Source organism: Porites lutea, chromosome 3, assembly GCF_958299795.1.
Source record: "Porites lutea chromosome 3, jaPorLute2.1, whole genome shotgun sequence".
Classification (NCBI taxonomy): Eukaryota; Metazoa; Cnidaria; class Anthozoa; order Scleractinia; family Poritidae; genus Porites; species Porites lutea.
In genome coordinates this window covers 10,197,896-10,211,575 of record NC_133203.1, presented here as the reverse complement: position 1 = coordinate 10,211,575, position 13,680 = coordinate 10,197,896, and the positions used below count along the sequence as shown (strand labels likewise).

At 37.9% G+C, this 13,680-nt stretch overlaps 2 protein-coding genes across 3 annotated transcripts; both read left to right on the top strand.

Moving 5' to 3' along the window:
* The first annotated feature begins 59 nt into the window (after positions 1-59).
* LOC140929364 (schlafen-like protein 1) lies at positions 60-8,104 on the top strand. Of its 2 annotated transcripts, none has more exons than XM_073379162.1 (8): positions 60-145; positions 1,331-1,611; positions 3,138-3,243; positions 4,743-4,815; positions 5,482-5,590; positions 6,136-6,280; positions 7,077-7,160; positions 7,544-8,104. In XM_073379162.1, exons 2-8 carry the CDS (start codon positions 1,331-1,333, stop codon positions 7,688-7,690), a joined length of 945 nt encoding a protein of 314 aa, XP_073235263.1. In that variant the 5' UTR covers positions 60-145; the 3' UTR covers positions 7,691-8,104. The 2 variants fall into 2 exon arrangements, with proteins under 2 accessions (XP_073235263.1, XP_073235264.1); XM_073379163.1 differs by having other exon boundaries at positions 98-140.
* Positions 8,105-9,905: 1,801 nt separating this feature from the next.
* On the top strand, positions 9,906-13,663 carry LOC140930429 (protein downstream neighbor of son homolog). Its single transcript, XM_073380117.1, has 3 exons — positions 9,906-10,851; positions 11,518-11,972; positions 12,999-13,663. The coding sequence occupies exons 1-3, from the start codon at positions 9,906-9,908 to the stop codon at positions 13,308-13,310; spliced, it is 1,713 nt and encodes a 570-aa protein (XP_073236218.1). The 3' UTR covers positions 13,311-13,663.
* The last annotated feature ends 17 nt before the right edge of the window (positions 13,664-13,680 follow it).

Here is a 13,680-nt window from a genome sequence, read left to right as displayed (position 1 = left end):
GTCCTTAGACAGAAGGACGGACTGGGAACTAGGATAGCTTCGCGCAAATACGGCTTTGGTGGTTAAAAACTTTGGTGGTGACTGGCGTTCAAATTTTGTATCATGGGAGAAAAGCTCCTTGTGTTGAGGTTCAAGCAAAGTTAAGGTAAATGATCATGACCTTTTTAATAACTGCGGTTAGATAAACGAGCAACACATTTTTATTGTTTGCAAATTCAAAAACATCATTGCCTCCTCGCAGAGTTCATCAAAACATTTGACTGTTTTTGGCTCAGGTAATACAGGCTATAGCAGGATATTTTTCCTCGCAGGCATTCCTCAAAAAGCAGATGACAGGCATCGACCCCTTTTTGTTCTGAGAATTTCCGTCCATTTTTAATCAATAATTGCGTTTACTTTAATATGCACGGGGTCAATGATCGTATTTTCCCGCTTCTTCCAAATTTGGTCAGCACCAACCGGCCATGAAGATTTAGGCGAGGGATATTGATCTAAATTAGATGATCATAAGACTTAGAGAGGGCGATCGATGTTTCGGAGTCATCATGGCAATCAAAGCAAACATTTGAAGGGTGCTTTGCAAAACTGGCGCCAAGATATTTGGCTAATTTTTTAGTGTGTGCAATATCCCTGGCCAGTGTAATTTATAATCTAGATGTGTAGCAGAGTTGTCTATTACTCTAAGGAGTAAATGCTTGGTTTTGTAAATTAGTTATTATCTAGACTTGGATACAACAAATATTTTGGTAGTTTTCCTGAAAATTCGTTAAATGGAGTTCCATATATTGAACCTGCCCTCAATTTAACAAACAAATTTCCCCAGTTCCTTGGCACTTCGTTAAATCGAGGTTTCACTGTAGACCCAACCTCTCTGATTTCTATACCCTATCCCAGAGTTAGCTGCTTGAAAACCATACCCTTCACAGTGGCACATACCTATATAGCCCATATTATGGTAAGTTGATCAATATCTTGCCACAGTATCCCCTCCCCTCCTCCCTTGTTTTAACGTTCTGGAATACATGTTGTAGAGTACCTTGTTTGATAATGTGCATTGCGTCAAATGTTAGTTCTAAATGCACTTTCCAATATTATTACATTTCACCACAATCAACCAAGAACAACATTGTCAGGGGGAGGGGAGAGGCAATTTGTTGTTGCCAATAATATTGTAAAGTGGATGTGTTTTGCATATATGATTTTTGGAAAATGTGTATTAAACAATGCTAACTGTAAGTGTTATAGTTATTTTTTACATTTATTGTGTCAAAAACCACAAAGAAAGTGTATTTCAAAGATCTTTGATTATTTTTTTCTCAAAAATAATCAGATGAATTTTTTGAACAAGAGGAAACGAAAGGAGGATAACAGGGAAGATGCATCGCTTGTGCAGCCAAGTAAAAAGTCTCGGGTAATTTCCCTGGTGAAAAAAGTAGGCTATGGATTACGTGATAAGATTGCGGTAGCAGTTCAAGCCCTTACTAGAAGAACCTACACTCAGGATGTAAGGTCTACATTGTTTACCACCCCGGCTGGACCACTGCGAACTGCAAGATATCTGATGACACCATTGGAACCATTTAGTGTGAAGAAGTCATCACTTGAGTGGCGGTATGTCAGAGAAAAATTATGGTAGATTTGAGAAGCAAGTGACAGGGACAGTGAAGTTTCCTCCCTTCCCCCCCTCCCACACTTTGCAAGTATTTAAAACTAAAAGGAATGACCTTAAAGTAAGACTTGCAATCAGCCCCATATATTTATTATGAATACATGCTTAGGTTTTCAAACAAACTGTTTGTGTGAAATAGTTTGAGGTTGCTGCCAGCTGTATAGGAATCTTACCTGACACCATATTTTTTAGTTGTTTCTTTCATTATAGAGGAGTACCATTGTTTAGAGGGAAAGGGAGGATAGTAGTCCCCCCATAATGCAGACTTTGTTTTATATGCTAAAGTTAGGAGAAACTTGCAACAAAGAAACACAAAATCATTGTTTATACAGTCAAACCCTACAGGTTAATACGGACACTACACTTGGGGGGGGGGGGGTAGAATAGAAGGTGTCGGTATTAAGAGGGTTGAATTTAGAGAAAATGTAAGGGTTAACTTTCCCCAGCGACAAACCAAACTGTGTGTGATAATGAGATGTCTGTGTAGGTGTTTGTAAAGCAGGGTTTGACTATACTCCTATATACTGTTCTCTCTTCTTGTTCCCTTGTGAGAAAAACAATGGGGAAAAATTGACATTTTAGAACGTAGTACATGACAAGTGCAAGGAAATAGAAATAATGATGATGATGATAATAATATTATTATATTCATTCATCATTATTGTCATAATGATAATAATATTTTATTGATAAAAAGGCTAATTACAAGTCCTATTTACAATTATTAAATTTGGCTTTAAAAAACATCCAGTGAAAGTACTATTTTCAGTACATTTCAATTAAGAAAACACCTTTTGTCGATTAAAGAAAAACAATCACTTCGACTTTATAACAATAATGAATAAAAATAATAATATTATTAATATTCAGTGTTCTCCCTAAATTTTAGCTCAGCAGGTAAGGGACCATTCATAGCCGGTAAGGCAAAAAATATGTGCCAGAGGTGCACTTTCCTGTGGGGGAGGGGGATATGGTCCTGCCTTTGCCGCGAAATTTAGGTACTAAGTTCTGTTGAAATGTCATTCCCTCATTTTAAGACCTGCTTTACGCAAATTGGCCATTGTTACGTTACCTTTACACAACAATTTAAATGATTGATTCCAATAATTTTACTCTGTCTTCAATGTTCTCTTTCCAAAATGCGTGGCCCATAAAAAGCCGAAAAGCTGTGTATACTTAAGTACTTTTCCATTCATTCATTCATTTCCTTGTGGCATGTCAGAATCAGATCACAACTTGTGTATTTTTTTAAAATTACTTCTTTAAGTTTAGTGAACCTTCAGGCCGTTGCAGGCGGTAAGAAGTGTTGCTTCAGGTGGTAAATTTTACCGGTTACCGCCTGATATAGAACACTGAATATTTTTAACTGAGCACCTGTGCATATAACCAGCTCAAATTACTTGTAACTATACATTTATCATGCTCACTCATATGTCTAATATTTTTTTCTTGACTGTCTTATTTGCAGGCAAAGTTCATATTACATTTATGACAGTATTATCAGTGTCACTGAATCGCGGCACCATGAATTCAAAACTGGAGGGGGTAATTACCCCATCAGTATATTACCAGAGGTAAATACATTATACACTTAATGCCAGATCCCGAAGGAAAAAGTTAGTTTTGTTTTCCCGAGAGTCAAACTAAACTAACTGATTTCGTAAGGGATCTGACATCAAGTGTTTTGTTATACAGTGAAACTTCTATTAAGCAGACACCTTTGAGACCTTCCCAAGTGTCCACCTAAAAGAGGGTGTCTGGTTAATAGGGGTTTGTAAAAATTGCCTAGTGTTTGTTAAAGATTAACATTCAATGGTTACTCCGTACTGTGATAAAGTTCCATGCTGTTAAAAATTAGCCAGAGAAGGATTTGATTGTGAATAGCTGTGCTGTACTTTGTTCAAGACTTGTAGATGAACTTTGATCACGAATGACAATCACACGGCCAGATATCGGTCTAATTGACAGTTTATTGACAGCTAAATGTAGTGATTTATCTTTGTTAATGGGCTACATTTATGCGTATAATTTTCAGGGACATAGTCCAATACAGTCGAACCTCTCGGTACTGACACCTCTCTGATATGGACACCTCTATGTTATGGACAGTTTCCAATGTCCCGACAAAATTCTCATATATTTTCTTTTGAAAAAAACGCTCTATAATATGGACTCTTTCTAATACGGACAACAGACACTAAATCTCGGCCCCAGAGAGTAAATTCATATAAATTTAACCTCTTTATTACGGACACTGCAGTGATCAGGTGAACTCCAAATCGCGATCAGGTGAATCTGCACAGGGTAAATCCCATCTAGTCTGGCTGATGAGCTATCCAAGGTGACTTCAATTTAAGCCAAGTTGCTGTATATCAAACAATTAATTCGTAAAAGGTGTACAGAGGGACATAACCGACTTTTTTAAGGCTAATTCTTCATAACCAGTTGGTGCTGCCAATATTAATTTTAGAAGGTACATTGCCTCAATATACAATACTTATTGCAACCTTGTTCCAGGCAGCAAATAGACTGTGGGAAAAAATGATGAAAGAGTTGACAGCTAAGCAAAAATGCAAAGATGAAAGAATCAAATTTGTGATTGTGATTGGCTGTCCATTGGGGGTGGGGTGAGGAAATGGCTGATGCAATTCAGACTAGGTCTAAGAATATTTTGATCTTATCTCTGAATCTTAGAAGTTTTTGTAACAAGTCTCAGAGTCTTGTTTATAGTGCTCTGTTTTTCTATTGGGCTCTGAAACTACAAGTTTCTGCTTTAAAATCTCAGATTTAAAAACCAAGGGTCTCAGGGGTCTCTATCAGTACGTCTCTCAATAAATTACTTTTTTCCAGCGCTAGTATTGGAAGCTGCTGTTTCTGTACCTTTTTCTCCCACTTGCCATCACTATTAAGCATTTCCCAATTCTGAGTTTTTGTCTGTTCATTGGATTCTTTATGCCTATGCCAACAAGATTATTATTATGTCTGCTTGCATCTCAGATTGATATAAATCACTTATAAAAGTATTGAAGATGTGTGTTTTAATCTGTTTATACCTGTTAATATTTCCTTAAAGCATGTACGAAAATATGGGAGCGCATTCTTAAATTCAGATGGAGGTGTCTTATTAGCTGGTATCCTTGACAATGGTTAGTTGACTATAGCTAATACTTATAAATTATTAAATTTTTGTAAATAAATTAAATAATAATTACTGCAGTTTACATTGTTGAAATCCAGCACTACCTTAATATTTTTCATATGTTCACAGTGTAGTACTTACCTTCCATTTCTGTGGTTTGGATAGACTGCCCCTAGTTTGATTTCCTGTGGACAGGTGTCAAGGATGGGAGGTTTTATGGTTAGGAGTTGTGGCAGAGGAGGGTGTGGTTGGGATGGGGTACATAGTTGGGAGAAAATAAGGGAGACCTGTAGAGACGGTATCAATTTGACTCAAGTGGCTTATTTTCAGGGAAGTAATTTCATGAGAAACTGCGTTAGACCAAGATAATAGTCAATGAGACAATTGCCTCTGATTGAGTTTCCTAGGTATGAAAATAAGTCAAAGAGGGCTTTAGTCTTTGCAAAGAAGGCCAATAGATTTTTTGATGAATGTGGATGTGCTCCATAAGTAGTTTCCATTCATATGAATATATGCAAACCTTAGTGAAGATTATTAGATTAAGTCGACTTGGTAAAAGTATTAGTACTTTATATCAGATTCATAATAATTATTAGTTTGAAGACTACCCTTAACTTCAACCCTACTGTTAGTTTTATGTCTTTAAACTTAAGGTGTATTGTTTGTTAACTAGGAAAAATCCGTGGCATTCGGTGCTCATTTGAAATGAGGAGAAGAATTCTTGACATTGTGGATAGAGAATTTATGGGATTCCTTCCGAGAGTATCACCTTCTCTGTACAGGTATGTTGCTTTACTTCAGTCCGTCCAAATCAAATGAAAAATTGTGAATATCCCATATGTATCTGTCAGATCGGAACTGATGTTACTAAGGACAGCTAGTTATACTTTGACCTTATTTTTTTCATTACAGACCTGTAGAGAATATTACAGGTCAAGTTACTTAAAAATTTGCATGTATCAATGTTTTGTAGCTATTTTTCTGGTCACCAAACAGGTGTATTCTCCAGTGATGTCATAAATCTAATCCTCTTTCTAAATTAACTTTTACATCTAAACTTGTAAACTTAAAATCATAATCATTTCTTAATGATAGTCAATGCAGTTGTAGTTAGTTAAGTGCCCCCCCTTGCCCTAGAAATCAAATTAATCAGACATGTTAAGTGACACCTCAATGAAATTTGTCATCAAGTTCATCAGCAGCAGCATCTTCAAATTAGATAACATGTTAGATAACGAAGTTTCCTCTAAGTGGATTGTACATTCACTAGATCAATAGTTAGTGTTTTTTAGAGTGTAAATATATTTTTTATTCCCATTTTCGTCAGCGTAAAGTTTATTCCAGTGGCCTATAGACAGACAGATCGGGAGAGGAGAGAGGGGAGGCGAACTTTTTTAGATGACACGTATGTTATAGAAATATCAGTAAAGGCTGGTGAAAAGGGAGAATTGTATGAAACCAGTAAGCATGAGGTGAGCAAATGGATATACCACATCACATGACTTTGTATGTATTTTACAAAAGTAAATATTGCATTAGCTCACTCATGTTACCACGAACTCATGCCTTCCCTGCTAAAAAACGTACAATTTTAAGCTTGAAACCAAATACATTTTTAAGAATCAATTATGTTTCAACTTGCTGGCCCCAAAGACAGATAGTCAAGAAGTCTGTTCAATATATGAGTGCTTATCTGTGGAACAATTTAGCAAATGATTAAGGAAAAAAACACCTGTTTAGAAAATTTTAAATGCTTTGTTAAGATCTTGTCTTCTAGATTTTATACATCATAATTTTTTAGTACTATTGGTAGTTTTTAATCCAATTTTAGCTTTTATAAAATTTATAAAACATATCAATTTTATTTATTTAATTCTTTATCATGTAAAATAATAATTTTTTCAATTTTACACATGACCATATCAGCATAGCTGTAATTTTATGTTGGTTAAATAAATGCTTTACTTACTTACTTACTTACTAACTAATTCCTCTCTTTAGCCCTATGAGCAACCCTTGATAAGCTCCTCCTTCTGAAAAAGTCCCTCAATCTGGAGCAGCGTACTGTCAAGGGGATTTTCAAGTGCCCTGTATATTTTATCCTTAGTGGAAATAGTTCTCATTTAGAGGAAAATGCTTACTTTCATAGCCTCTAGTGTGTTGGCAGTGCTTGTGGTAGATTCAATAATTTAATTTAAATTCAATTTGTATTTAAACTGTCTTAGATGTAATTATGGAACAACATGAGGCTTTTTTCATTTTTTGAAGGTCTTTGTAAGACGTGAAAGCAGTGTACAGGGTCCACTAAACCCCTTACAAATCAAGGACATAGTCCTGTCAAAATACAGAGCAGTAAGTAGAATTTTTTGTTGAATAGAACTAAATTTATTCTACTGACCTTCGATAATAACCACAACTTATTCAATTCTGTGCCTTTGTATAGGAATTGAATAAATAATAGGGCACACCAGCAATCTATTCTAGATCTTGTGTTAATGACTTTGCACAGGCAGTTGTTAAAGTCGAAGTGCTAAAAAACACACAACATCATACGTTATGACCACCCAGCAATAATTTTTATTCATACAAATAATGTACTACATGAAAGTGACAGCATGTGGTGGCAGAGGCTGTGGAAAGATCTTAATAATAAATACTAATTATGAAGCTTAAAAGACAACATTACATCAGCGTACATATTAAACTTTGCTTGCCCTGGTGTTGAATCTATTTAGAAAATAGAAGAAAGAAGAATAGCCAAGTTAATGTCCGCTGAAAAGGAAGAACGTAGTGCCGAAACCACGCCAAAGGAATCCAACAAGAACTACACACCCAAACGATCTAGTTCAAAAAACCTGAATGTTATAGTCATATCTCCCTAAGGGCCTGTTTACATGGAGTGGGGTACCCTGGTCTAGTGAGGTTGGTTTCTTTTGTTTTCATGCTCTGGGGGACACAAAACAAAAGAAACCTACCCCACTAGACCGGGGTCCCCCAATCCATGTAAACAGGGTCTAAGTCTTGGTCAGAATCTGACAAGTCTGCCTTTCTGTTGCTTTATTTTTCATGGGTACCTTCACAAGTAATATAACAGAAAATGAGACTCAAATGAAGTTAAGATGTAATATTTTGTTTGTCAAATTGAATGATTGTAACATGGTGAAAAATATTATTCTTATATGAACTTGCAACTAAACCTAAAAGTCAACAACATAAAGTTTGAGAATCATATTTTGTATAATATGTATAAATACACAAAAGATTTAATATAATAAAATGTTATGGTTTCAATCGAACGAGACAGTGATGTATTTTTGTTGTTTAACTTCTCTTGCTGTACAGATCTGCCCTCTGGTTTTAAGCAGATGTGATGGAGGCCATGTTGCCCAGGGGGGAGTACTCAAGATTTCAATTGACGGGTTTGAAATTTTGGATTTCAGGGTTTTTTTTTGGGGGGGGGGGGTAGGAAAATTTGGCAAGTATTTTTTTGGGTGGCTTGATTAACTAGCAATTTTTGGGGGGTATTCAAAACAATCTGAAGAATAGTAGTGCCATTGTGTCCTGGCCACATAGGACTTTATATGACATAGGATCTGTTTCATAATATACAAATTAAACAATACAGTGAAACCTGTATTAAGCGGACACTCTCTATTAAGCGGACAGTAGCCGAAGTCCCCAAATTTATTTCCCATATTTACTTTAAATGAAACCTTTATTAAACAGACACCTCTATTTAGCGGACGCAGACACCTAAAAAGTACCTGAAATGGTCATTTCTATTGTTGCCAACCTGTATTAAAAGGACACTTGTAATTAAATTCCATCACCCAACATGCCAGACACCAGAAATGCGAAAGATTGCTCGAATTACCACCCACAAATGTTTCGATTTCACATTAAAAAACATGACTTGGTGTGCTTATTTGATTAGTTTCAAAGTACAGTATTGTTTTGAATTTCTATTTCGTTTTGTTTGTAGAGAGCTTGTTTCACTCGTCTGATTTCTTCAAATTTGAGTTGGAATCCATGTTTGTGTACCTTGATCAATTGGTCCACTTTAATAAAGAAATTAATGCAAACGTATATCGTCATAGTCTCTGGGAGTATTCTAAACGTTTCCATTGTTCATTTCAATGGCATTTGACACCTCATATGATGTTATCTATCGAAACCTGTATTAGGCGGACACCCTGTATTAAGCGGACACTACAGCATTCCCCGAGGGTGTCCGCTTACTACAGGTTTCACTGTAATTGATTCAATTTCTGATTTTTTATTCTTCTACTGTATATCATTTAATACTTTCTGGAAGGCTTTGAAATTCCTTGAGGTTAATTTTGGTCCTGGGATTTTTTGGGGGTTTTCTTGGGAGGTAACTAGGGATTTTATTGTGTTCTGTTTTTTGCCCTCATTAGAGCATCCCTGTCACTTGAAATCTTAAGTACCCCCAACCCCCCCCCCCCCCTCCTCCCCGGGCATGCTATTGGACAAAAACTAAAGCATTTTCCTCTACTAGGAACTGAAATCTTTGTTCCTACACAATGTACAAGTTTTTTTTGTCGTTTTGTCCACAAGCATGGCTACCTTGCCAACCAGTTCATCTTTTTTTTCCCAAGTTTGTTTTCTCAGGGCAACTAAAATGGTGTATAGAAGACAGTTCTTTTTCCTCTCCCCATATCACTGCATTCCTCCCCTACCATTACTTCCCCCTTTCACAAAGATCCTCTGGTTGCCGTTCCAATAAACTTACCAAAGAAATCATTGTTTTTCCATTCAGTCGATTCTCTTGATCTCTGTATGACTTTTAGGGTCTTTCTCTCCTCCATTAACACTTTTCAGACCACCTGAAGTAGTGTCTCTATGATTATATGAATCTCTAGGTTTTTATGTGATTCTTTAGTTTTTTTGGCTACAGGAAAACGTTTTTGTCCCCTCCCCTATTCCGCCCAATTATTCCGCCCTAGCGCTGTTGGTGTAGGCTTGGGTACTAGTCTGGTGACGTCAAGTCACCTTGGCGCGGAATTTTTAAAATATTCAAGTGCTTATGCTAACAAATAATGTTAGTTGGAAAAACAACGTGAAAAATCTCTCGAAATGGCTCAAACCTCCCCGAAAACTGGGTTCAATCGGCTTGTAAAACCCTCTGGTGTTATCAAATTGAAGGTTAAGAGGAAGAAAGCAACACATAGTCCATCTTTGCGGATTTCAAATGCCCTGAAACCTATCAACGGTCAAGTTCAAGATGGACGCGGCCAAAGGGCGCTGAAAAGAAAAAATCCTTTTCGGTGTTCTCCTCGTAAAAAGGCGAATGTTACTTCACAAGTAAAAGCCCCTGAGTGTAAGCTTTTTACAGCTCTTGATGGCTTGGACGAAACTGTGAAAAATGCTTCTATAAAATCGCTTCAATCGACAAAAGATGAGCAAAATTTATACGAGAACAACAAGAAAGCTTTAGACGCTAATTGTGAGCAAAGTGAAGATGTTGAAACTATGATGGAGGAAATGGAGGGTACAAAGGCATTTCCTTTAGACTGGAGTTTGAAATACAAAATAAGATTTACATCTACCAATTCGTTTCAATGGTGTGGTGCTCTAAAAACTCTGGACGAAGGGCAAGGATTGAGTAACTTCGTTCGTTGTAAAACAAAAGAACTAGATCTTGATGTCGATTCAGATCTTGATGTGCGTAGCAATTCCGCAAACTGTCATCCATCGTCTTTTTGTTCCCTCACAAAATTATGGACGCATCCTTCTCTACCTTGGCTTGAATTATTCCCAAGAAAATCTGTCGACGGGAGAGTAGGTTCAAAAAGGGATGTTCAAATCTCAAACGAAATGGCTTCCGCACTTCAGAGCGACTGGATAGCTAGTTTCAGATCAATTTTTAATCTTACGCGAGTTGGGTTTTGCCCTTATTTTTATCTGGTAGCAAACCAAAACACTATGCTCTTCCAAGCTGCGGGAATCAACAGAGAGAAATGTATGCAAGTAATTATCACCCCAACCAGTAAAGGTTTTCGTGATGCATTGAAGAATGAAGGTAAGTATTTCTCAGTAGTAAACATCTTAGGCCCTGTTCACATTGTGAGGTAGGGACGTGCCTCACCGCTGTAACTAGCCTATGCTCAACTCTTGTAAAGTCCCTCTGCGAACCTGCTAAATCTTTTTTCTGGACCCTCAGTAGCCTGTGCACACGGGCAGGCTAGACCTCCCGCTGTGTACCAGGATCTCAGTATTTGCCCTGGTTGGCCTGTAAAAAAGTCATTGTTTCATTGGCCAGTCAGGTTCAAGGGAGATTCAAAACACACTGGGAATTTGTTGAGTCCATTGGGAGCCAAGAACAAGCATCTTGGCGCTGCTTCGCAGACATTTTACAAGCTGGGGTTAGATTATGCCTGTCAACACAGGCTAAGCTAATAAAATGGGTCTCACAGGATTAGCTGGAAAAACAAGTAGGCAGTCTTCTAGCCAGATCTGAGTTGGAAAAAATGGATTCGCAGCCCTGAAAACCTGCAGTGAAAGACACAGGTGCCAAGAAAATTGCATTCATGAGACTTGTGACTGAAGTAATGAAACTATTTTCGGGAAACTGATCTCACTCTTTTCAGGAGCAGTTTGCTTGGTTCCACAATCAGATTCAGCAAAGGTTGTCTTTGAAGTGTGTAAAATATTATCATGACTGGACTTTTATTCTGCTAAATTACAGGGATTGACTTTGTGATGCCACATTTGGATAGCAAAGGGAAGAAAGAGCCTGGGAGTGAATCTCAAACTGAGGACTCAGATGAGGAAGAGGAGGCAGAGGCTGGGGACAGTGATTCTGATGATGAATACAGTGACAAGCGGGAGTGGCTAGAAAGCATGGGTCTTGACAAAGAACAGTTTCCTCAGCTTAACCCAAAAGCCATTACTCCACGTCAAATAAACGACCTCAGAACTATTGATCAACAGCCAACATCCACAGTGCTGGTGAAAGGGCCTGACACACACGCTCTGTTTAACTTCCTGCTTAACTGCAAGAGCTTAGTCTCCAATACAGGGCCACTTGCACATGTTCCACCAACTCTTCTGGCTCCTGTTGCATTTGATGGTGCCACCTTGAAAAGTTTGAAAGTCAACCAAGGAATATTAAAGCATCAGCAAGCCAAAGGGATGACACAGGTAAAGAACATTCTGCCTGTACACTGTATACTCTTTGTTAGTAAAGCCAAACCTCATCTGGTAGGTGAAATGATTAAGTGTGACTATTCACCCAGATCACAGCTGTGGATCTGAGCATTTATGGTACTTTCCTGTGAAACCATTATGTGCTGTACAGTAACAGTGCTGTCACTAACAATTTAATTAGCTGGGCATATGCAATTAGTGGGCAGGGGATTGAACAGCTAGGAGGTTCTTTGGTTCTATTTTTTCTTTGCTTCTAACCCTCCAAGTTGCAACCATTTTGGTTGCCATGGTACATGGCTTCATGTTTTGTAAAAAAAGTTCCCTAAACCAGAAGAGTTGGTTGCCAAATGGTGACCAAGCAAAAAAACTTTAACTTGGAGGGTTGGCTTCTTATTAATCATCCAGAAGCCATGCACATGATAGCTGGCATGGGGAAAATCCCTGGCCACTAGCCCTAAGTGACAGCCCTGCAACAAGTTTCAAGTGAATCATTTATGTGAAGTAATACATTTTCTGAACAAGTTGGCTCTTATTTTGAGACCACAGAAAAAAAATCCTGAAGTGTGTCCATTCAAACAGAAGGCACATTTGAGCAGAATCTGTGTTGCCCCTGCGGGAAAATTTATAGGTCATCAATGTTTCTATTGCAAGAGTGAAGACTGTGCTCAGATAGCAGTACCTAGTCAACCTTGTTCCCAGGATCCTCTCCTACAACAAGGCTCAGTGACTCCTGGTGCCTCACTTTTGCTCCTGGGTAACTAGGAAATCTTGGATTTTTCATAGAATTCCTCATGCTGGGTGCCCTGGATTTAACAAGTTCAGAGTACCTGACATCCTTCAAATGAATGCTATACAGGGATGCCAGTGAGGACTGGCGGCTGAAGATTTTCCCCAGCTAACCATGAGCATGTCCCCTGACTACTTTTAAAAGAAACAAATAGGACCAAAAGCATGCATGTACCCAACAACTTGAAAACAAAGTGAAAGACCTGCTATAAAATGATTTTTGCTTCTTTTCAGTTGTATAGTCTGGAAATTTCTGGACCATTACTGCCAGGCTGCCTGTTTGAAATGTGTCAACTACTGAAGACTTCGCAAAAAGGGACCTTCAAAGCAACTTTCTCTACACACCAACCATCTGTGGCTTTTAATGTCCCAAGCAGCCACACAAAATCAGAGTCAGAGGGGTTTGTTTCTTGTGGATCTGATTTGGAAGAAGGTAACGGTATCTCCAGTGGACAGTGGAAACACTACCAGGAATCTGAACAGTTGTCAGGGAGCTGTTTGAAAGAGCTGACATGCAGTGAAGGTCTTTATACTTGGTTGACATAGAAACCTTGCAGACGGGAGCCTAGTGTAACTGTGATTGTTCACACCTGGCATGTTGCATTATTTATACACTGTAACTGTGGTACACTGAATGCTACAGGATGAATATTAGGGAAGTTATTTCAGGAATGGACTTGCACTGTACAAGTATTTTTTTGTGGGCACTGATGCAGTCTGTGTCATGAACTGACAAAACAATATCACTCCTTGACTGCCTACCCTGAGGGTAAAACACCACACTACATCTGCAAAAAGAAACTGCTGATCATATGGTTTTCCATGCCAGAAATGCAGGAGCAGTAGTTCAATAATATTTATTTATTTATTTATTAAATCTGCAAAAAGACGAAAAAGGCCCTGGAATGAGCTACAT

What these genes read in the sequence shown, in the direction of transcription:
- LOC140929364 (XM_073379162.1), top strand. Translation starts at nt 1,331, where the DNA reads ATGAATTTTTTGAACAAGAGGAAACGAAAGGAGGATAACAGGGAAGAT. An exon ending in GTATCACCTTCTCTGTACAG is followed by an intron (nt 5,591 to 6,135) that starts GTATGTTGCTTT and finishes CATTTTCGTCAG; the next exon opens with CGTAAAGTTTATTCCAGTGG. An exon ending in ATGAAACCAGTAAGCATGAG is followed by an intron (nt 6,281 to 7,076) that starts GTGAGCAAATGG and finishes CATTTTTTGAAG; the next exon opens with GTCTTTGTAAGACGTGAAAG.
- LOC140930429 (XM_073380117.1), top strand. Translation starts at nt 9,906, where the DNA reads ATGGCTCAAACCTCCCCGAAAACTGGGTTCAATCGGCTTGTAAAACCC. An exon ending in TGATGCATTGAAGAATGAAG is followed by an intron (nt 10,852 to 11,517) that starts GTAAGTATTTCT and finishes GCTAAATTACAG; the next exon opens with GGATTGACTTTGTGATGCCA. An exon ending in AAGCCAAAGGGATGACACAG is followed by an intron (nt 11,973 to 12,998) that starts GTAAAGAACATT and finishes GCTTCTTTTCAG; the next exon opens with TTGTATAGTCTGGAAATTTC.